Raw genomic sequence first — 24,714 nt, 5'->3', positions numbered from 1 at the left:
GGCCAAATAGTGATAAAAATCTGATCAACAATTTGAAATCTGTGTAACCATTCAAATTTTCCAGAATTAAAAATAATTCCCATGGATATCCACCAAAATCCAAGTTATTTTCGTATGATTCGATCAAAGTGAATTGAAATGAGAAAATACTACTATACTTTATTTTCCAGAGGCAACTGATACATTTTCAAGCCATGTATCTGCATCATTTCAATAAAGCCAAAAAATAAATTTGCTGTCATAATTGTCATTAAATGTATTCCTTAACAATGGGGTCTGACCACAATTAATGGTTAATTCATTTGCAATTCATTATGGTATTAAATGTGTTTAACTCATTTGATTCTTCTATAGAGGAAGCAATTCTAGGCAATTCTTTTGTGATTTACTGGTTTTAAAGTGTAAGAGCTCTGAGCATGTGCAGAAAAATAGCTCCACATTGCCCTCTAGTGGTGTACTAGTAAATGGCACTCTCCTTTTGCATGGGGAGAAAACCCTTCTCTGTTGCTCCCAGCATCTTTTCCCCTCAACACAAACTCAAAGGAGATGCCAGTATCACAATGGAAAAGGGGATCAAGGCATTATATCCCACTATCCACTATTAAACAATAACTGAATATTTTTGTTATTGGTGTTCAGGCTAATTCAGTTTTGGATCAAGATTTGTGGGGGCATGAAAATTTCCTATTGCATCCTGAGGAGATCCAGGTGCAGTTTCATAAAAGCACTATACAGGGACCAGAAACAGTCCAAAAGATGTAAATGAGCAGGTAGAATATGAATAAAATAAAGGAAATATTGGTTTTTTCATTAAAAGAAAAAAAAAGTAGACAAAAAGTATTGTGGAGTTGACCTAGGTCTTTTATTTCTTTGGTAGCTCTATGTTACTTTATAAAAGTCAGTGAACTTACCTGGTCCTTAAATTGCTAACTTAAAACAGGAAAAGACCAGACCAAATCCTCTCCAGGACTGCTAGCTCTGAACTATATTCTTATGCCAGTGACAACTCCATTGCAAATCTGTTTACCTCTCCCAAGGCTAAGCCATTACCACATTTTACTTAAATTTAAGCTAGCTATCCTCTAGGATGTGCACAGCATAGTTGGGGTCTGTGGAAATTGGCAATTTTGTAATTCATTAATCCAACAGCTAGGAAATTATAAAAGTTCAGACTCTTTGCTGGCATATCCATGGCTAGACATTAAGTGGGGGAAGTTGCCATTACTCAGATTACCAGAGACTTGTAAGCAAGTGTCAGTATTGAAATGACAGTTATGTCACATTTACTATGGGGGAAGTTAAGAAATGATGAGTACTGCTCAAAAGCCAGATAGCAGCTAGATGAGGTACTGGTATTGTTATAATTCAGATTGAGATAAAAATCCAAACCAGTAAACTTGAGAATGAACCAGGTAAGATGCATTTTTTTCTCTTAAATGAGACATCATATGCACTCCAAAAGGCAGAAAGCCAATGGTGCACAAAAGCTATGGAGGCTTTTGGAGTATGTTTTCTAAGGAGGTATAAACTGGGTAGCTGGGAGGTGGGGACCAAGCGGTGAAGGCATGAATGCAATGTCCCAAAAACCATGCTAACAGCTTCAGCTGTTAACTCTGAGCAGGAAGTGAACAGCCTCTGATCAAGTCAGACAGCCTTCACTCTGAATTCCAAATGGAGAAGTCAACATAAAACAATCATACCTAATCACTTTGCATAAATGAGATTTGCTTTATTATTTTATTTCACACTCCTTACTTCCTTAGTATCGTTTCTACTTTGTTGCTGTTGATCTTATGGTTGACATGTTAACTAAGGAAGCCCAGACTTCATCATTTATTTTTCCATGAATAGGTGTAGATTTGCATGTAGTTGTATATATAGAAATCTGAGTTTATAGATTTGTGGCCTACCTTTCATATGCTGATAGGCTAGAAGACTGCCTTCCACATGCTAATAACAGCTTAGAGTGGTGGCTCCATTCTTTGGTGAATTACTTAGATGAATTACTGTCAAGCATCCTCTCTGCCCTATTGTATCTCACACCTTGTGACTAAATCTCTCTCTCTCTCTCTCTCTCTCTCTCTCTCCTCTCTCTGCCTTTCTCCTTTTCTCTCTCCCTCAGATTTAAAAAGTCAAACCAAGCCAAACCAAACAAGAATCAAAACCCTAATTCCCAAGCACATGAGTTTTGGAATTGTTAACCTCTTCCTCACTCCCTTGATAAATACATAGATAAATGCAAATATATACTATATGTGTATAATGTAAAACCAAATGCAATTTTACCCACAAAAAGGCAATTATATAGGGTTTGAACATAATGTAATTGTTTACGTTGTAATTGTGCAGATAAGTCATGTGTATGAAATCAGACGTTGTCTCCATTTCAGTAACCATAAAGCATGCTTTTCCTACTAGAAAAGTATTTTTGCTGACACATCTAACTGTATTTTTAACATACGCCTTTTTCCTGGATTTTTTTCTACTTTCTATTATCCTTCCATCTCTAAATCCTACCCATATCCTCAAGCCCTAGTTCCAAGTCCATTATCTGCCAAGAAGTCTTTGATGACCCAGTCCCTCACTAATTTTCCAGTCCTCTAAACTCACATAGCGTTCACAAGTAGTGTCTGTACTGTACTGCTTAATTTTATGCAATCTTTCATTGTTCATTGTTTTCTCTGCCCAGAATTATGGTTGCAAACTGACAACAGAGGTCTATCTTTTATAAATAATCTTGTATCTCCAAGAGTATTTATCACTGTTGACCGATTACTTTCTTATTAGTAAACTAGGTTCACAGCAAAAATTAATAAATAAATATCCTCTTTTGTAGGGAAAGCAATTCACTTAATTGAAGCCCTTTGACTACATTAAACATAATTTTATTCTATTCCTCTTGCTATATTGTGGCTCATTGTGGTTTGGAATGTCAATATCTTGAATGCTAATATTTAGGTTACATAAAATTTCATGAAGAAAAAGTCATCTAATCAATTTTCAAAGAACACTGTCAGAGATAAATTCACTTATTTTTTAAAAATGTTTATTTATTTTGAGAGAGAACATGAGCTGGGAAAGGGCAGAGAGAGAGGGAGAGAGAAAGAACCTCAAGCAGGCTCTCCTGTGTCAGCTGAGAGCCCAATGCAGGGCTCAAACTCAGGAACAAAACCATGAGATGATGACCTGAGCCGAAAGCAAGAGTCAGACACTCAACTGAATGAATCACCTGGGCACCCCTAAATTCACTCATTTTTAAAGCTTTTTTTAATTGTTAAATAAAAGACAGATAAAGAAAACTACATGCAACAAATATATAGCTTAATGAATTATCATTAATTGGACTTAAACTGTTTCTTTGCTCTATTCTTGCAAACTGGCATTTGAATCTAGAGGTTTGATCAGACTAAGTAGATTCCATCCTTTGGCAAGACTCTAGAGGGAGGGAGTTCTTTTATTCGGAGATACGTAGTGCCTAGATATCTGTATTTTACCTTAGCCATCACAAATACTTAATGCCCATATCCTTTTGTTCATTAGAGCTGCAAAATAGTAATATTTGAATTCTATCATTGTGTTTTTACTTGTTAGTTGGAATGAGATTATAAGTGGATGCTTCCCCTCACACTCTGTTGGTTACACAGTCATAGAGTTTATTTAAGAAATACATAATATTTGATCCTTTACCTAATTTTCAAGACAACAATTTGGTTCTCTGTCAACCTCAGAAGTCACCAACTTTTATTATTTATTATTTATTTAAGTTGATTTATTATGAGAGAGAGAGAGAGAGAGCGTGCACATGCAGGGGAGATGCAGAGAGAAAGGGAGAGAGAGAAAATTCCAAGCAAGCTCTGCAAAGTCAGCACAGAGCCTGTCAGGGGGCTCAAGCTCATGAACTATGAGATCATGACATGAGCTGAAACCAAGAGTCAGATGCTTAACCGACTGAGGTGCCCCACTTTTGTTATTTTTTAAAATATCTTTATGAATTCATACATTCACATGTATTTGCTGGGTTTCAATTCACTGAAACTCTTACCTTTATTGAATCTCAGATTGTCTTCATCTTTGGTCTGCTGGAGCCTCTTCAATTTGATTCCTGGATCCATTTGACATGAGCCTATTAGTCTTTGGTCGCTTCCTATTTGGTTACATCAACATGTTTCAGGCTCAATTGATATGCATCCTACCTCAGTCCAGGAATCAACCAGGTTTTCAAGAACCCCTTGTTTCTTGAAGTGCAAAAAAGTATTTTTCTCAAAATCCTAATCGGGACATTAGGAGTGCTAACAAGCACCCCTACTGACAATATCTCTAGACTTCTTCAGTGGGTAGAACTACAACAGAGAGAAAATGCCTTTTGAGTTTAAACTGAGTTTTTCCAATTAAAGTTTAGAAACATAACACTTTATATACTTCTTCTATTTTACATCAGTGTGTCCTTTAATCCACACTAATTTTCTGGTTCTTAAGGACACGGGATGATAGGATTATAATTTCTCATGATTATTCATTTGCTTTATCCAATATTGCATTAGTCTCAGCATAACAAGAATCATGGTATCATCAGGAATAATAACTATCGAAACATTTATTTTTGCATACAGTACCCCTATTCTCTCTTATTTTTGACTTATGATTATAGACTAGCTACAGTGTCAGAACATGTAGCCATTACAAAAATAAAATCTTCTCCTTTTAACTCTCACCTTGTCTTAGTTCCTAGCATTTGTTGTTCACCAGTTAACTATTGGGTTGCATCTCCCTTGGTCATTTAGGATGTCGAAAGCTCATTTTCTAGTAGCTCTCAGGATCAAGGAAGCAACATACCCTGGTTGCATGTATGTTGATACCAGCTTGGGTGTGCCATCATGTTTAAAGTTAACTTTTGCTAACTATAAAATCCTTGAATTACATTTTCTTACCTTGAATATCTCAAATAAATTACTTCAATTCCCTCTGGCATAAAATGGGACTGTGCAAAAGTCTGATCATAATTTAATTGTCCCCTGATAGGTCATGTATTATTTCTGTCCAGATGCCTAAAAGATTTTTTTTAACTCCCCAAACATTTCTTGAATTCCACTCTTTTGTATTTGCTCCATTGTCTTTCTTTGGTTTTCTTTTTCATCAGTTAGAACTGCATCACTCATCAGTTAGAACTTCCTTCTGTTCATCACTCTCTCCTGAATTCTATTTTACTCTCTCTTCATTTCTTTTTGTTTTGTGTTTGTTTTTCCTTGAGCTTGTTTGTTCATTAGTCACACTTTATTTTGAAAATTATGTTTTTACTTACCTATTCTTTCTTGAGTTATGCCACCTCACTTCTATTTTTTTTCTAATTCTAATTTATGTTACTCTTGAATATCTGGCATCTAATTTTCTTAATGTGGTTTAGCTCATTTTGAAATAGTCAATCACAGGTGTGACCTACTTTCCTTGTGTATTTTCAATCCCTTTTTGGGAGTGTGCTTGTCTATAGAAGTGGCATTCTCCTCATTTTATTTTGTAAGGCATTTAACCTCAACAGACTTTTGTTGCTTGCTTGCTTTCATGTGACCTGTTTCCCTATGTTCCCTATGTTTCTGTTTAATGTGCTTTTCTAAATCCACACAGCTCCTTCTTCTGTTGCTTTCATTGGGCCAGAGCTCAGGACTCTGTAAATTGTAGCCTATGGGTCACAATTGGCCCAGGTCCTATTTTTGTTTGGACCCCACTGAACTAACAATGGTTTTTACACTTTTGAAGAGTTGTAAACAACCAACCAAACAAACAAACACAGGTGAATACATGACAGAGACAATGCGATCTGTAAAGCTAAAAATTTGCTATCTGGGCCCTTTACGAGACAAGTTGGCCAACCCCTGATACACACTGAAAACTGTATGGCAACTTGCTTTCTAAGTTTTCATGATTATTCCTCTCCCCTACTTTTATCTAGACTTTCTCTTCCTTTTCATTTCTGTTACTTCTGTCTGCTCAGATTGTAACTCTGTACCCAGTACTTTGTCCCCAGCATAAGTCCTGTTCTGGAGAGGAGATATTCCAAGCTACTTTTGAGTATTTGTATTTACTCAGATTGGTTATCAGATTGGTTATGTTATCAGATTGGTCTTCTGAATTTTCTAGCATCAGGTGATGGTTATTTTAGAATTACCCTGTTTTCAAGTTTGATGCTTCCCTCTGATTTCTCCTACATAGCTGCTGATAACATGCAAGTCCTAAGGTTGGTAGTGGTTTGTCCACATCCAGTTGTATTTCAGAGTTTGAGAGTATATACAGCTCATCACCTACTTTTGCTGTAATTATCCAGATGCTTTTGGTTTTCTATCTAGTCATTCAGTCTCTCTCTTTTTTTAATGTTTATTTATTTTTGAGAGAGACAGAGAGAGGGAGGGGCAGAGAGAGGGAGACACAGAATCCAAAGCAGGCTTCACGCTCTGAGCTGTCAGCACAAAGCCGGATGTGGGGCTCGAACTCATGAAACGTGAGATCATGACCTAAGCAGAAATCAGATGCTTAATTGACTGAACCACCCAGGCACCCCCATTCAGTCTCTTTTTTTGTGGAGATTCAGGAAGATCAAAAACTGTATTGTCACCACTGCCACCTAGTTCCCAGAAGCAAACTCACTCATTTTTAAGCAACAATTTACTTAATAGATCATATTAAATTGTATTGGGGGAAAATGTTTATCCTGGATATTTCAGTACACTAAATAAATCAACATGTTTATTTTCTTTCTGTTTTTCTTCAGAGTCAAGTTCCCATTATGTCATCTCCCTAAAAGCTTTTAACAATGCAGGAGAAGGAGTTCCTCTTTATGAAAGTGCCACCACCAGATCTATAACAGGTAAGCTAAAATAGTTAATCCTCTCGTGACAAGGTAGTCAGTGTTTGAGTTGTGGTGGCAAAAACAAAACCAAACGCCTAAAGCAAAATAAAACAAAATACAAAGAAAAAAACCAAAATGTATGTAGTCATGTTCTGAGCCTTATGAGTATGTGTGTGTGTGTGTGTGTGTGTGTGTCATGTGTGTCTGTGTGTTTGGATATAAATGTATACACATATACACACACATATTTCATTATTTTCTTGGTTTTCAAAATTGAGAGGAAGTCAGTCTATAAATTAGTAGGTGGGTTTCGAGAATAGGGATCTCTTCTTCTCTGTCTTCTTCAATAGCTCATACTTTGATTCCCCAATACCACTCTTCATTCTCCTGAGCATCTTGTTTCATCTTGCAGACCAGCACAATTTAGGCAGGAAAGTTTCCACATAAAAGCCACCAAATGCCCAGATGGCCACATGCTTCTCTACAGAAGATCCTTCAAGCTAATATCACAAGGAAGGACTGACCTCCTGGGACTGGTTTGGACTAGGCTGAGTCATACAGGTGGTCTTTCCCTGAACCAGGAACTACAGGTCACTCTAACAGTTCCCAGAGCATCATGACATTGGAAGTACTTGCTGCTTCTGAGGTTTAACACCTCTAGGAATTCTTATGTGAGTTGGAGTGTAAAGGCAGCACACAAGAGAAAAAGAGCCCAAGGAACTCAGAAAGGAGTGAGATCCAGGACATTTATGGAGACTATTTGTGGAGTAAGGCTGGACTTACTCAAAAATAGAATAAGTACAAGGCACCGGGGTGGCTCAGTGGGTTAAGTGTCCAACTCTTGATCTCAGCTCATGTCTTGATCTCAGGGTTATAAGTTCAAGCCCCACATTGGGCTCCATGTTGGACATGAAACTTGCTTTAAAAAAAATAGAATTAAGTACCCCCTTATTCTGTTCAGAATCACTAGATTCTGGGGGGAGCTGTTCAGAGTCACTAGAAAGTCACACAATCACCTCCAAGAGCCTTATGTCTAAAATCTGAAAGTAAAACTCAAGAGGTCCATCTTTTTAATGAACACTTCGATCCTGCCCCCTTTCAAAACTCACGAGCCTCAGACCTCATTTAACTCATCAGCTATCTTCGCCTTAATGAGAATAAAGGATCTGAGAGCAGGATTTCATAGCAAGAACTGGAGGACATGGAAAATTACTAGATGCCTCCTGACAAGGAGAAATAAATCAAAATAGAATAAATAGTGGGATCTTTTGCTACCCCCTAAATGTATGTAAACTTTGTACAGTTTATTTTCCAAACTCACTATCTCCTTTCATAGACTATCTTAAGAATACACAGTTGTAAAATGAATTCATATGATGGTTCCCAGAATATACCATCACTTTATTGATTTCAACCAGATTTTCTTGTAAGGCAAAGTTGTTATTCCACAGTCTCCTTGAATCTTTCAAGGTCTATGACCTGCCTAACGTGGTATGCAAAATTTGGGGTATGTGTCAATATATTCATTTATCTGGGGAGACCGTTTAGGTCTCTCATTGTGTTACCCAAGGGACTCATGTCTCCCCAGAAAGGCACATAAGAAGTATTACCTTAGAGAATCTTGACTGTCAAACATACGATCTCTAAACACAGAAAGATGAAGCATGTGGAGGTCCAGAATGGAAACATAACGTGATGGAGGTATCTAGAACTTTCATTTCCCCTTATGTTCTTATTCTGCCAGCAGCAGGACTCTTTGGGAAATAACGAGCTACTTTAGCTGTACTTGTCCTTCCCATATTTTTTTTTTTTTTAGTCCATCTTTTTCCTGCCTCTGGTGAAAGATGTTGAGCACCGGCTCATCAACAGGACTTTGAGCTTGTGGTCAGGCCACACAAATTAGTAATACTGTCACTATTTCAAACTATTTTCTTATCAAAAGTAGAGCCCACAAAGAAGGGACACTTAGATGACCACCCCCCAAAAAATCAATTTTTGAGCAGAAAGTAGTAGTAGTAGTAAAAATAGTAGAGTTTAGATAAACTGAAGATAAGTTGCTCAAAAAGAACCATTTGGGACATTAACTTCTGCCTTCACATTTATTGTCATTGTTTAATCCTCGGCATATGGCATTCCCAGAGTGGTTTCTAAAATACCAGTGATCCATAAAACTATTTTTTTTCCTGATTGGACTCTAATCCTAATGGATCTGGGAAATAAATGGATACCAAAACTTAGAAATTGTGCGAGGCATTTTCTAAATGAAGCAGAGTCAGTAAGGGGTTGAAGAGGAATGAATAAAACCGGTTCTTTCCAGAGGAAAAGTATACAATTTTCTTGGATGTGGCAGACTTATAGTGTTTCCCCACATCATGGAGAACAAAGGACAAATAAATGGAATCAAAGGTTAAGGCTCTGGGAGAAATTCTATCAATAAATGTGTCATAATGCCACAGAGAAGACATTCTCTGTCTTTGAGCTTCTCCCAAGTATTCCCTTGGGAAGACTTGGAAGAGGACAGCATAAAGTAAGTAAAAAATCACAGGCAATAAATGCATCAGGCTGGAGTAAGTATCAGGCCATGATGCTTTCTACAAGTAGATGCTCTTAGATGTTGGCACACTCTCAAGCCTCATTTCATCCTGAATATATTAGTATTAGAGCTAAGGAAAAGTTTCACCAGGTCAAATGGGTATGTGAAGAGTTTTTAGTTTTCAGTAGAGCTTTTTATTTCTTATTGTTGCAAGAACAAGACATTCTGAGCCTGGATAAGGGAAGAGGGCAAAGGAATAAAGAGGTGTGTCGTTTGAACTTGTTTATTCTCAACTGTTTCATCAATGTCTGAATGAAGTATAATCCAGATGCAAAATTATGTTATTATTTTCAAAGCTTGCTTTGAACTTTGGCGTGTTAGCCAAAAATTCATGAACTCTTACCAAAACATCTATTAGGAACCAAATAGGCTTCTCTTTTTGGCAAAAGTTTGGAGGCTATGTTTTGCCCTTTTAATTTTTGATTTATTTAGTTTTTACTCTTGAATATAACCACTGCAAATCAGTAGCATATAAGGCACCTGAAAACTGGAAAAAGTTGTTCAGCAACAAAAGAATATTTTTAACTTAACTACTCAAGCAGTTTCTCTCCTGAGAGAAAGATAATTAGCAGTGTGTGTGGCATTTACGTGTTTAGTGTAGGGCTTGCCATCCACTAGAACATTCTGCTTTATTGGAAAATTTCCATATCTATACTATCCAAGATGATAGATTGGCTTCTATGGCCACGGAACACTTAAAATTGGCTAGTGCAACAGAAGTGATTTTTTAATTGTATTTAATTTTAATTAATTCAAACTTAAATTGCCCATGTAATTAGTGGCTCTTGTATTTGATGGTACAAATTTGCAACTTAAAGGAGATAAGTGACAAGCCATGCCCGAAAACAAATTGCCTTAAAAAAGTCAAGAAAAACTTGGCCAGAAATAGAAATTCTTAAATTACGTAAGTCCATAGATAAATACCAATAAACAACATTACTTGAAATTCAGGGAACGCATTCTGGAACTGAGACTCCAAGAAACTCCACAAGTCATGAAAAATATAGTATTCTACAATCCAAAAACAGCCAGGCTGAATGCTAACATTTCTTTTAGTAGAATTGCTACTTTTCAAAACCTTATATATGGCACCTGTGGAAGATTATTATTCATATAGGTGTAAGAGCCAGAGTAAGCAAAGAAACAACAAATCAGGTATAACACATTATATAGGTCGGTCAACAAAGAAGTTTGTGATTCAGAGCGGTCTTCCTGTGTGTATAACCTTCTTCTTGGAAAGTCGGCTAAGAATAGAAACAAGTGAGGCAGCACCAGCCTCAGTTTGGCCAAAACACCTGCCACCAGGGCACCAACCTGATGACTGATCAGGATCCTCCTTGATGCTCTTCAGCTCCCCTTTCATCATTTCATAAATCCATTTGGGTTTAAAGGAGCCCTTAATAAAAAGACACATCAAAGGAAATATGGAAAGCCTGGGCTCTGTCATTAAATTTTAAACACACATTTTTCTTTCTCTCTCTTTCTCTTTTTTTTTTCCCTTTCCTTTTGTTCTGTTTTTGTTTTCGGGTTTTATATTTTGCTCCAAAGACCACAGCCCAGTAAACTACTAAATAATTCATTGGAAAACAGAGCAATGAGTAGGGGATAGGCATTTGAAATACAGTGGACAAAGTGAAGTAATCAACAAAACCAGCCAGCAGCTGCTGTGCTTGGAACTAGGCTATTTAAAAATATAAGCTCTGTATGTATACTGCTTCAGGTATTCCACATTTTACCAGGTCATCATAGGCCCAGCCTGAAGGCTCCTTTTTCTTAGTGAGAATACAATATTACATGATTTAAAGGTGAAATTTCAAAAGTGTAAAAGTCCTAGGTATAAAATCAAAGACTCAAAATTGGACCCTTACTACAGTCAGAAAATAAGCTCCTCTGATTCTGATACCCCCAGCGTAAAAAGAGTACACAATTTTTCTAGAGGATTTTATAAAACCACACACAGCATTATGCAGGTTCTGATTATGTTAATGGATCAAAGCATGTGTGTACCTCACACAGTTCGTTCTGTCTCCCTGTCAATAACATAAAGTCTTTCCGTGGAACCTGACATTTTGGAACAAGTAATATAGAATCTAGGTATGCCTTAAAAGTCTAAAAACTTATCTAATTACTCTGTGAGAATGTGGGTAAAACGGACACTTCCATGCTTTCTTTAAGGATTTCGATCTGAGAAAACCTGCTGTACCAAGTGCTACAAGAAACCTAGTTATCAAACATATCATTGGACCATGTGGACCATGGACTTGGTCAGTCTAGTTTTATGCAATCATAGCCATAGACAGAGTGCTAAGGACTGCAGGGTCCTTTGGTCTTTCTTGTTTGTTTCTTGCTTAAACAAAACTTATGCAGATATAAGCTAAGCAATAATGAAAGCGTTAGGGAAACCAAATCAAGTTAGAAAGGGAGAAAAATAAACAAACATAAGCAAACAGATATTAGATAGGCACTTATTTCCTTTACAGCAGGAAATAAACCAAACGCTCCTTTGGATCTTGTTATTCTATCTGTGTATTTATAAAACTGTTAAGTTCTATGCTAAACATTTTAAGAAGCAATGTGCAACACTCCAAGAAAAAATGGACTTTTAAAATATATAACTAGAAGTGACCACCAAAAGTGGAGTTGATAAAACCACTCTAAGGAAATGAGTGAATTATAGAAAAGAGTCAGTTATTTTTATAACATAGCAATACTGTTTCTGATGAGTTTTCCGATTGAATTAATTGTATTTTTTTCTGTTCTTCTCATGTTCCCTTTCATCATTATTGCCATGCATTTAACTCATTGTGATGTGTTACCACTGATATTTATTTTTTTAACTCTTTTATTTATGTATTTATTTGTTTGTTTCATTTGGCGGGTTTTTAAACCCAGATCCCACTGACCCAGTTGATTATTATCCTTTGCTTGATGATTTCCCCACCTCGGTCCCAGATGTCTCCACCCCCATGCTCCCACCAGTAGGTGTACAGGCTGTGGCTCTTACCCACGATGCTGTGAGGGTCAGCTGGGCAGACAACTCTGTCCCTAAGAACCAAAAAACATCTGAAGTGCGACTTTACACTGTCCGGTGGAGGACCAGCTTTTCTGCGAATGCGAAGTACAAGGTGAAGTTCTAATTGATAGTGTAAAATTTGAAATGAACTGTCATTTGCTTAATACATTGTTTTCAATGCTTCCTGGGCTGTCATGAGTCATTTTGCTGCAGTGGCACTAAGTGGAAAACAAGGCATTTTAATAACTCAATATCTAAAATTAGAATGGGAATAATTGTATCTTAGGAAACAATTCTAAGGCAAGGTAGAAAAACATTAAGAAATGCAAAATGTTATTTGAGTTCCACCAGATGCTGCGTCTATATAAATAATCTGATTCTGTACAGGGGAATGCCATTTTTCTTTGAAAATAGCAGGGCTCCACATTAGTTTTCTGGATAGATTTTGGTGTCTTTCTTTTTATTTGGACTCTAGATTGACACCAAAGGCAACCCTATTAATGCTACAGAGACTCATTTGACAGCAAATATGACTGGGAACACAGAAGATTTTGTAATAAGGTCTTTAGAAAGCACTCGAAGCCATTGGCATCTACTTCCTCAGTTAGCCTTGAAACACCCTCATGTGGTAAAGAAAACCACAGTGCACACTCCCCTTTGACTAATATGAATGAGACCAACCCCTTTCACTGACTCATCCCATAACTCCGTTAAGAGCTCTGTAGAGATAGATATTTGAGGCATTTTCTTCACTACTTTTAAATCTCTGTCAGCCGGCCTAAGTTAACTCCAACAAATAGTTACATATGGGCACAACTTTGTTACCTCCTAAGCCTGCCACAATATTAGCATATACAAATAGTACACAAAATATAGACAAAAATGAGAAAAGCAACAGGTGACTATCAGGTACCTACTGTGCACCTAGAACTGCACTAGATTATAGAGGCAGTTAAACACAGCTTAGTTGTTGCTACTTAACATATTATTTATAACTTTGCAATGGGTAAGACACTCAGTTCCATTGCTACACTTCAAAGAATTCATAAGCTACTCATGTGAGATAATATATGAATGCTCATTTAAAATATAAAGCTTTACAAGATGAGGATTTGGGATCAAGAAGGTAGCTTTAAAAATAAGATCATACACGGTACCCAATAACCAAATAACCAAGGAACCAATAGTTCAATCCTGGTCCTCCTGCTTCTTCGTATGACCCTTAGGTGCCTTCTCTTTACCACTCTACTGCAATAGCTCTCAGAATTTGAACCTCCTGATATCTTATCCAGTGTTCTTTCCACTAAACTGCCATCTTGCTTAATCCTGCCTCTAGCCAGTGGTGATTTCAGGGATGACAGTATCCTTTGGGAGTGTCAGACTCTAAAGAACCTGGAGATAAAGCAAAATCCCACCAATAATATTCTAAATCTGCCTCTCTCTCTTCCTGTAGCCATGCTGGATCTCCTTCTAGTCTCTTTGAAATTTTAAGTGGCATAAAACTCACATTTCATCATATATCAGTTTTTAGGCGAAACCATTTTAAAAAGCTTTCTTTGTTACTGCTGCCCTGCTAGGTCAGGTATTTGGAAAAACTCTCCAGGCAAGTCCAAATAGTATCATTGATGTAACATATGTTGTAAGTACCCTATCCATCTCCTTGCAGTATTAGATTTAAGACTCAGCAGAACTATAAATAAAGATAACATTATCAGATAGGACAACCAATGAAATACATAAGAACATTTTTTTAAGTCTCTCTTTATATACAGATTGCCCAATTCTAAGTTTGCTTTTAAAAGACTACCTTAAAATTTCTATGTTCATAATTGCTGTACTTTCTCGATTCCTTCATTTCACAGAATGGCAATGGGTGCTTTGCCAGTATGTGAAATGTTCTGAGGGACAATGATTGTTCTCTGCATAATGGCTTAAGTTCCAAAATTTTTTGAGGCAAATTATTTCAGTTGAATAGTTAATACAGCAGACACAGAATTATTGAGTCTCACAAAGAATGCCTGCAAAGTCAGACTCAACCCAAAAGCTATTTTGTAAGTGGAGGCTGATTTCTCTCATGGATTGATATCTGGGAATAGAACACAAAGATTTTAAATGTTCCTCTTCCCACCATCTTCCCTGACCTAAGGCTTTTAGTTACTAACATTCTGTCCCCCTTCTTACGCACCCAAGCTCTACATCTACACCCTGTGAAGAAGAGAGTTAGAGGACAGAGTGGAGTATGTTGGGTAGCAAAGATAAATACAGAACGTATCTAGTCCCCTAGAAAGTAGTACAATAAACTTAAGTTTTACAAATAATGGTAATGGAATGCTTTGATTTTACATTGTGAGCTTTTCAAACTACTTTCATGCCCATTACTTCATTTCACTCCCCAGTACAGCTTTAGAAGGTAGGCAGAGCATGCACAAGATAGAGGCAGAAAAATCAGTGCATAGAGTCAGATGACATGGGCACAAGCATTGCTTTTGCTGTGTCCCATCATGTCACTGCATTTACTCAATCTCCTTGTCATCTATATGACTAGATTATTCACACCTACTGTAAAAAAAATAAGCTTCTCTGTAATTAAGCATGTATGTAGATCCCTTTATGAAGACATAGATAGGTTGTATAACTTGAAAAACAATTTCCCATGAAACTACAGCTAGAGCTTGCATGACCTTATGGGGTTGTTCTAGGCTATCTCCACGGGAGTACCCTTCTACTTCATGTAATCCCATATCAAGCCATAATCCAGACATTTATATTTTGATTGTCTAAAACTCTGTTTTGATTTTCCTTATCAGAAGCAACAATGTTCTGTAATTTAGTTTCTACTAAAATGATTAATCACATGATGTTTTATACAAATTTCTATTCAAAACCCATTCATTGAGTATTGACTAGTGCTTACCAGATATAACATGGGTATTACAGAAGGTACAGAGTTTTTCAAGACTCAGTTTCACCCTCAAGATATCCCTCCCAATAGGGAACCTAATGCATGTGTAAAGTTAAATATCACATTAGACAATGCATGAAATACTGTAGCTAACATTTATCTAAAGCTTCCCTGGGTTGGATACTATGTTTTACTTTACACTTTAAATAATGCCAGGAGGTCAGTGCTACAGTTATCTCCATTTTATGGATGAGCAAACTGAGGCTCAGAGAGGTAGTACCTGGGTAGTCTATGCTCACAAAAATAGCTGACCGTGAATTTCCAAAGTACTTCTAGGCTAATGATTTATTCTGAGCAACGACCTTCCATGAAGTTCCCGAGAAAACAGTGAATTCATGGTATTTACAGAATGCAAGTATGTCATTCTAAAACGCAAACAAGGACAATATTACTTAGTGGTCTCCCAAACACCAGTGATTTTTATTGTCAGAGAGACTAGTTTTATAAAAAGTATGATCCTTTTGTCCTAACTGAAGTATTTCATCATCATCATCCCATTTCTCCCCTTATTTCCATTTGTAAGACTTAGAAGTGTTCATGATAGTGAAGAAGACAGGATTGGAAGTTAAATTTCAGCATGTCAGATACTAGCTGCCTATGTTGTGTTTTATTTGATGGGATTCCATCTTCCTGAGTCTACAATGTATTTTTACATTTACTTAGGGCCCACATTTTTATAGCTTTTTTAAAGAAGAGCTTCTGATAGATGTTTATGAGGTTATCACTTTAATAGGATGGATGGGCACATCATCAAAATGTTATTAGTACAGTTAAATATTTATTTGGTTTTGTAATGAAATGTAAGATTTTCATAGCTATAATCTAAGGATTCATAGTACAATAAAAAAGATATACCACACTACAGTAGTATGGGAGGAGATAGGTGTGACATAGGTGGGGAAAAAGATCTTTCCTTGATTTTCTAGACATAGATATATAACAAAGGTAGTGAATATAAAAGTAAAAATAAATATGAAACTTTGGAGGAGGGTCAAGATTTAAATACCAAGCATAACCTGATACTTACAAGTATCATAGAGGCATAAATAGGCTAAATTTGCCTGATCATATTGAAAATATGCATTAACCTGGAAGATTAACGTATTTTTATTACCATTTTGATTTCTTGAGTAAGTAATAAAAATAGATAATTTACTTTCTACTAAAATATCTTTAACCTGCTATTTAATTGAAAAAGAATGGTTTCAAAAGACAAATAATATTAACACTAATATAATCTTTTAATACTTACCCAATTTGTCATTCCCTTCCTAATCAGTTGCTCCAGTGACCATACTTAAATGTGTGTTTAATGTGAACACTGAACAAAAGAAGACCACATACTACAACATTGCTTTTGTCTTTTTTGTTTATAATACTCAAATAGATTCTGGGATCACTAAAAGTTTGTACTCTAAAGATTTTTTTTAAATCACAAGTAGTAAAACTCTAAAAACTAATTTTATTACTAGTGAAAAACAATCATGATGAGCTACTTAAAATACATAAAATGTATTTTGATTGTTATAAAATGTATTGTGGATTATTACAAACAAATTACAGTTAAAGTCAGTGAAGATTACCTTAAAAACGGAACTGAGAAGCAAACAGAACTGGTCCTGACACACTGGTTATTGCCCTCCTTGGAAAATTGATCAGCTGGCCGCCCCTCTGGACAACGTCACATCTGATTTTACCCACCGTGTTTTAGATATATAATCAACCAGTGTAAACTGGTTGACAGAAGGGAAGTAGAGCCAGTTCTGTGTCACAGCTTTTATGCTGTTTGGAAACAGACTCTTTTTTGGTTATTTGGTAGTCTCTGTACATGTTTTGATTTACCAAGTTGATAGAGTTCATCTTTTTTCTCTTTGCTTATGTCCCACTTGTACAGTCAGAAGACACAACATCTCTGAGTTACACAGCAACAGGCCTCAAACCCAACACGATGTATGAGTTCTCGGTCATGGTAACAAAAAACAGAAGGTCAAGCACATGGAGCATGACTGCCCATGCCACCACATATGAAGCAGGTATGTGAAGAAAGGCTTGCTTCGAAATTTTGACTCTTGGCATTTGGTAACGGTATTTCCCAGGTTTTGTAGATATCAGAATATATGTGCACTATGATGTCTAAGTCCCACCTCGTCCTGCAGGAAATAGTTTATTCTTTGTAGTTCAAAGTACTTTCATATCTAGTATTATCCTCTCCACTCTACAAAAGAAGAAAATGAGTCCTCAATATATTGAATAATCTGGTTTTAATCTGGGTGTTAACTCCAGGGATCTAAATGAATATAAATCTTTTTTCTCAATTCCTTTAAGTGAAAGCAGAAATCCATGCACTGAACTCTGTCCAAAACATTTGAGTCTTTGATTAGTAGCCATGGTGGGCATTTACTTTCTTGGAAAGAAATTAGATACAAAATAAAACATTGCATTACAGCCATAATCACATTGTAATGTTTACCATAAATAACCACAACTGGGTATGGGAAGAAGTTTCTTTGTGGTTATGTTCACTCCTTGGCAATAAGGCAACACAATGGAAAAACCTTCATGCAATTTGAAATAGTTCAAATCACAGGAAAATGTAACTCACTGTAAATTTTTACCAGTCACATTTACTATGGATCATAAACGTTGAGTTCATAACCTTAACAGACATGCAGTACACTTGGCTTTTATAGTTCACAGAAATCCAACATCTGAAGAACAGGGAATCAACATGCTTTTGGATTGGTTTCATGGTATTCTAGTTAGGGGTAAACTACACCACACATTTCCAAATTAAAAATAAAGCTGTACCAATAAAACTCTCAGGTAAGTTGAATTTCTTTTTCCATTAGAATTTGTCCCGTGGCATTGCAATTGTGACCCTTAATCCAAGCTACTACTTTAACTCAGAGAGTCTGTTGTTAATATTGTTACATTTTTGTGGATACTTCTTTCTATAAGAAGTTTTCTAGTTTGTTGGATTTAATTTCAACATCCTTCTTTTTTTTTTCATCTTCTTCTGTTTTACATGTTTATGTATATTAACTCTTTCTCCTAGAATTCTGCCCTAGATGCCAATGTTCACAGCTTCAAAGGAAGAATGAGACATGCTGAATGAATTATGTGCCATGGGGAGAATAAAGGCCCTGCTCTTCCTTTTTACTTAAAAGGAAATGAAAGGAGTTAAACATAAACCAGTAAGACATTAGGTCTTCCCTGAATGAAAGAGAAGGAGTAGTAATTTCCTCTTAAAGCAAGCAAATTCATTCATTTTTCCCTTTCATAAAATGCACCCTAAAATCTGAATTGATAAATGTATTCTCTTGATTTTTCATCAACTGCATAGCCTTGTAGGGGTACTAGCAGTGAGACCCATTTCTGACAAAAAGATATTAACTGCTAGAGAGTGGTTTTAGGCAGGGTGATTGTCAAAACAGATAATGATCTGGACAAAAGTGTAAATAGCATGTGGATGAGATCTCTGGGTGATGATGAGAAGCAAGAAATAATTCACAAGTGTCTTCAGACCTTTAGAACTGTGAGAAGGAAATGAAGTGAATGAAATAACACCACGTTTGGTTCTAATTCTGTAGTAACATTAAAGACTGTATAGGGCCACATAGTTATGTTCTTGTGCTGGAATTGTTTATGACAAGGCTAAGAGTGGTTGGTAAATCCTTGAAATAAAACATTTCATTCTGTCCAGGTGATAAATCCTTAATTTTATTCTAGTTAAGTAAAATATAAATAATTAGAAAGACATCTGAAATAATGAAATAATGCAAAAAAAAAAATAAACTGAAATAATATAAGAAATACAACCATAGAGTGTAGGGCAAGTTAGAATCTGAACAAACAGAGCCAAATATAAATTCTGTCTAGAGAAATAAAGGAGAGTTTCACAAAAGAAAAAATAATTGAACTATGGCCAGGGAGTATCATCAGGTACCTATTCCAGGAACTTCCAAGGAAAGGAGCAGCATGTACAAAAATACATGAGCAAGTATCAGAAAGATGTCTTCTAGAGACACTTGTGAATGGTTCAGAGTGACTGGACCACAAGAATCATGGGACAACAAGGGGAAATGAGGCTGTAAAAGAAAGTGAAGTGTAAATATCAGGGCCTGGTATTTATTATTTGTTATTTATTTACATTTAATCCAAAGAAGATTGGTAGTCAGTGAAGAATTTCTAAAAGGTCTCCTCTGGGCGGAACCTGTGAGATTGGAGAGGAACAGACCAGAGACGTTCTGCTGGATTCAGTAGACATCCCTGAAGTTGTTAGAGCCACATTCCTGTCCTAACAGTGTGCAGCTTATATGATAATCCTAAACATTTAAGCTGTTGATTGCAATACCAGAATCGCTATTCACCAACATTCACATGGCTTGAGGAAAAAGAAAAACTTGCACAACACCTGAAATAGATTGGCTGTTAGAAAAGTTTTATTGGGTTGTTTTTTGTTTTTTTTTGTTTTTTTTTTTTTTGAAAAATAACCACCTCTTCAGTGTATTATTTTGTTAGGTAAAGTTGAAGTCATTTTTATCTTTTTTGAAAATAGTAACAGATTCAGTGAAGCAGTCTAATCATCACCATTTAACTGTTTTCTAAATAGCCATCAAGTTGAATTTTAACCCAGTTAAGAAAACACACATTATTCTGAGTAGTTAGAAAGACAGATCTTTTAATTGCTTCCATAATCAGAAAATTCCTTATTATGCTTGGTATAATACTCTAAGTCAATTTGTGACTATATGTTACCTTCCTATCTATGGCTTAGAAAATATCTTCAATGAACTCTTTATGAGACTAATCCATCTTTAAGAGAGTATTGCCTCTTTGATATTTTGCTGTAACAGAACTTTTCTTGCAAGAATGGCCTCATTCTTGGTTCATTAAACCATATACATATGTAGTTTCTTTACTCAGGGTTCAACTACACTAGACCTATGTATTCTCTTCCTGCTTTCATTTTTTTAATTTAAATATATTAAGTACCTTGTCAGGATATTATGATTAGGTGCAGCTTTGGTTAACCTGGAATACTAGTGGCTTTGAGAACTAGGGCATTGGAAATAAATGTTATGCTAGATGGAAATGTTTGGTGTCTCCTTCACTTGAAATTATATTCGGGAAGAGAAACTGGAAGTACTGTAACTCAGATTCCCCATGACAGGGCCAACAGAAGAGCCAAAGAGAACGGTAAAAGCGAAGAATTCAGAATTAGGACCAAACTGTACCTCTCTTGTAATACACAAGCATTCTTATGCAGAGATCTGGAAATACCTCTAGAACCCATTCATAGAATTTAAGATATGTTCCGAAATTTCCCAGGTCAAACTGAGGGTGACTAAAAGAGACTATCAATAATCGACTCGGAGCATTGTGCATTGCCTAGAAGGAAAACTCACTGCATTTCAAAGCATAGACAGTGAAAAAGCAGGTCTAAAGAAGCCTGGAAGATACTGGACTGGCTTGGCCAGTGTACTGCCACCTTTAAAATATATTCAGGGGCGCCTGGGTGGTTAAGTCAGTTAAGCGTCCGACTTCAGCTCAGGTCATGATCTTGCGCCGGCCCGTGAGTTCGAGCCCATCGGGCTCTGTGCTGACAGCTCAGGGCCTGGAGCCTGCTTCAGATTCTGTGTCTCCCTCTCTCTCTGACCCTCCCCCTATGCTCTGTCTCCTTCTGTCTCAAAAATTAAAAAAAAAAAATGTTAAAAATAAAATATATTTAAAATTTTGTTGAGCACAATGTGAGAGGAAAAATAATTTTCCTTTTATTCTTCTAGGTCTTTGGCCGAGACTCCTCCATAATAAAAGATAGATTAATAGGAGAAAAACAAACAGGAGTTTAAAAACATGTATACCTCCTGTATACATGGAGGATACCCAGGAAAACTGTTACTCACTAAAATGTCCCAAGCCTGGGGCGCCTGGGTGGCGCAGTCGGTTAAGCGTCCGACTTCAGCCAGGTCACGATCTCGCGGTCCGTGAGTTCGAGCCCCGCGTCAGGCTCTGGGCTGATGGCTCAGAGCCTGGAGCCTGTTTCCGATTCTGTGTCTCCCTCTCTCTCTGCCCCTTCCCCGTTCATGCTCTGTCTCTCTCTCTGTCCCAAAAATAAATAAACGTTGAAAAAAAAAAATTAAAAAAAAAAAATAATAAAATGTCCCAAGCCGTCACCTTATATACAATCTACAACTAAAAACAAAAGAGTATGTTGTGGGGTGGGAAGCCAGTTATGGGAGGTTTTCAGGCAAATCACAAGAAACAAGAGTGTCATTGTAATGCAGAATTAAGTTCCTACCTTCTCCTTAATAAAAGTTTCTAGAGATTTTGTCATTCTCTTCTTGGTACCTAGAGGGAGACACTCTTATAAATAAAATTTCTCTTATAAAAGGGTAACATCTACTAAATTTGCAGAGCTTTTCCGATGTCTATTGTGGTCTTGAAATAAAATAGTCTTTAGGCCAAAGAGGCCTAAAATAGTCTTTAGGCCAAAGAGGCATATTTTGGGGTGATAAATTCTGCCCCTCCCCTCAACAACATGTAGGAAAAGTAACTCTAAGAAAGGCAGAGTTTCGTGCCTTCCTATTCCACGCCAGACTGATACTAAGACCTTCATAGATTCCATACCTCTTCTATTTTCAAATATTTTTTTTGCCTTCTTGTTAGGAGATAACCTAGTATGTTTACCTAGGCAAGATGGTTAAAACATCTTAATGCATTTAAGTACATTCTTTTCTTTTTTCTTCTTCTTGCTTTTAAGAAAATATAGAATTAGGTGACATTTGTATTTATAAATCCTACAGTTGGTACAGAATTCTGTCTCTTGGAGACAGGTAGCCATCAATCTCACTAAGTATGTGTACATTTCTTTGTTCTTATAATAATTCTTAAATGTTTAGTGTGGTGCTCACTTGGAAATATCCGTTATACTTTTCTTCTCTGTATTCACACATACTCCGTTCTCTTTTCCATATTTACACCTTTGGAAGTCATTTGACTTCCATGGAAAAAACATTAATTTCTGTATTTTTGTTTGCTTGTTTAATTAAAACACTTGAAATAAATCGAAACTGGTAGGATAAACATGATATACTGCACGACGGATTCTGAGTGTCAACATCATGATTAGAAGTCTCATAAACGTCTGTTTTCTTTCACATCCAATGACAAGGCCTTGTCTTTGTTTCTTCTCGTAGCCCCGACCTCTGCTCCCAAGGATTTGACAGTCATTACTAGAGAAGGGAAGCCTCGTGCTGTCATTGTGAGTTGGCAGCCTCCCTTGGAAGCCAATGGGAAAATTACCGGTAAGCATCTCTGCTACATTCCCAGCATTGCTCTGCTTACCCTGCGATTGCTTACCTCGTGTGTACTGTCCATGCCTTTTGTGTATTTGTTTTCTGTCCCAGAATTTCTGTGTACTCCCTGATGCTTTCTGGTTGTCTCTTCTTGCCCCCCACTGACCATGGAATTTCTTCTAAAGGTGCCTACAAATATGCACACACACACATATCACTTGAGTTGCTTCTTGAAGGATGTGTATTTTAATTAGTATAGACCTTTTGTCTTTCATCTTGTGGAGCATTAGGACAACCTTCTAATGGAATGTCTCTGAGCATAAATGACTAACAAGAAGCTGGTTGTTTGGCAGTTATAAAATACAAAAGACACCTAATGACCATGTATTTTTGAATGGCACATACAAAAGAGGTTTTTAGTTCCTCACTTTAGCTTTTAGCTTCTTACTTAAATCATAAGGTTCATAAAATACTTAATATTGACTGACAGAAATTGAACTTAATGAATATTTCACAGTGACACATTTTATTTTGCCAAATATTGCTGATAACATCAATGCCTAATTAAAGCATCCATTAGAAGCCTGTAATGTTAATTTAGTATGAAAAATATAATGGAGTTCTATCAGGGATTTTGCATTTAAATGATCACTTTAGGCTTTTAATAGATGTCTCCATAGCATATAATTATTATGAAAAATATTGTATAACTAAAAATGTGCACATTATAGTCTAATTAACTTGAACCATTGGGTTAGGCACATGTAAGAGTCACTCCTTTTTCTTCTTTTTTTTTCATACAAGTGGATAACACTATTATAAATTAGCAAAGTAATTCAGTCATTCTGTGATAACAGAGATAAGCTTGGAAATTACAGTTCAGATGGCACACTTACTTTGTGTGAGTTACTTTCTGAATTTTCCAAAATGAAAAGATAATGTGAAAATTCCAAATGAGATTTAAATTTAAGTTGAAGACTTGTTTTCTCTAGGAAATTGCTCTTAGTGCAATAGCAAACAGAATTTTCATTTGAGCTGACAAATACAGAAAGAGAAGAGGGATATTAAATCTCCCCAAAATCTTATATGCTGAGTTGTCACTCTGCCTGACTTTCTAAAACTGAGCCTGGTTCATTCTAATTTTCTCTTTCTGTTTCCCCTCAGTGTTATGATGTATTTTCATTGGTTCTATTTCAGTGCTTTTTTAGATTTTAGTTTGTTTACATGATGACTTTTTTATTATGTTATAAACAGTTATTTATAAGCATATGGTAAATCAATAGATAATAAGCTTAAGAAGAAAAAAACAGAATAGAAGTTGTCTAAATAAAAACAAGTTCTGATGGAAAAAGTACATATTTTTTGGTAAGGGATAAAATAAGTCATATACTACCCAAATTCTCCACTCTTATTGAAATGAATCTCATCAAATAGTCAATGTAAACAATGGAATGTGTTTTCAACTCTGAAAGGAAGCTTAATTTTGCTTTTTCAGGGAAAAAATGGAAGTCTGCTCCATATTAAGAAATGCAAATTAATCTAAGCAATAAAATTCTGTGTGCCAAAGTGACAGTGCATGTATAAGAAACCTTCTCCACATATGTTACTAAAAGTTGTATGTTCGGTATCCAATCTCTCACAATGGTAAGATAGAAGTATGGGAGGCAATACTTTTTACCGTCAAAAGCCTAGTTTATTTATTAAAACAAAATTGTTATTATCAAGTTGACATAATTGGACTCAACTCAACAGGGAGCAAAACCCTTAAGATAGTTTCTATTCCATACATATTGATTCTTTCAGTGAAATTACTTCCAGGAAACAGGATGCCGAAATATTCAAAATACCATATAACAGAGGGCCCAGATTTACTACACTGTGTTTTTCTCTAAAGTACAAAGGAAATGTGAGCTCTTTTCCAACGTGTCAGAGCGTGTATGTGCCGATGTGGCAGAACGTGCTCACATCCTACCTTTATGTTTCTTTTGTTTCCCAAGTCCTTGCATGCAC

At 36.3% G+C, this 24,714-nt stretch overlaps 1 protein-coding gene across 1 annotated transcript in view; it reads left to right on the top strand.

Moving 5' to 3' along the window:
• Positions 1-24,714, top strand: part of DCC (DCC netrin 1 receptor) — a 753,976-nt gene that overhangs the window by 619,661 nt on the left and 109,601 nt on the right. The window contains exons 16-19 of the mRNA XM_047086216.1: positions 6,761-6,856; positions 12,324-12,556; positions 17,301-17,439; positions 22,606-22,713. Coding sequence (XP_046942172.1) covers positions 6,761-6,856; positions 12,324-12,556; positions 17,301-17,439; positions 22,606-22,713 — 576 coding nt within the window. The remainder of the gene's footprint in view (positions 1-6,760; positions 6,857-12,323; positions 12,557-17,300; positions 17,440-22,605; positions 22,714-24,714) is intronic.

The sequence above is a fragment of the Lynx rufus genome, unplaced genomic scaffold (assembly GCF_022079265.1).
Source record: "Lynx rufus isolate CCGP_SWC_20201006 ecotype Redwood Valley unplaced genomic scaffold, mLynRuf1.p SCAF_20, whole genome shotgun sequence".
NCBI lineage: Eukaryota > Metazoa > Chordata > Mammalia > Carnivora > Felidae > Lynx > Lynx rufus.
Note: the sequence above shows the minus strand (reverse complement) of the source record. Positions and strands in the feature narration are given on the sequence as shown.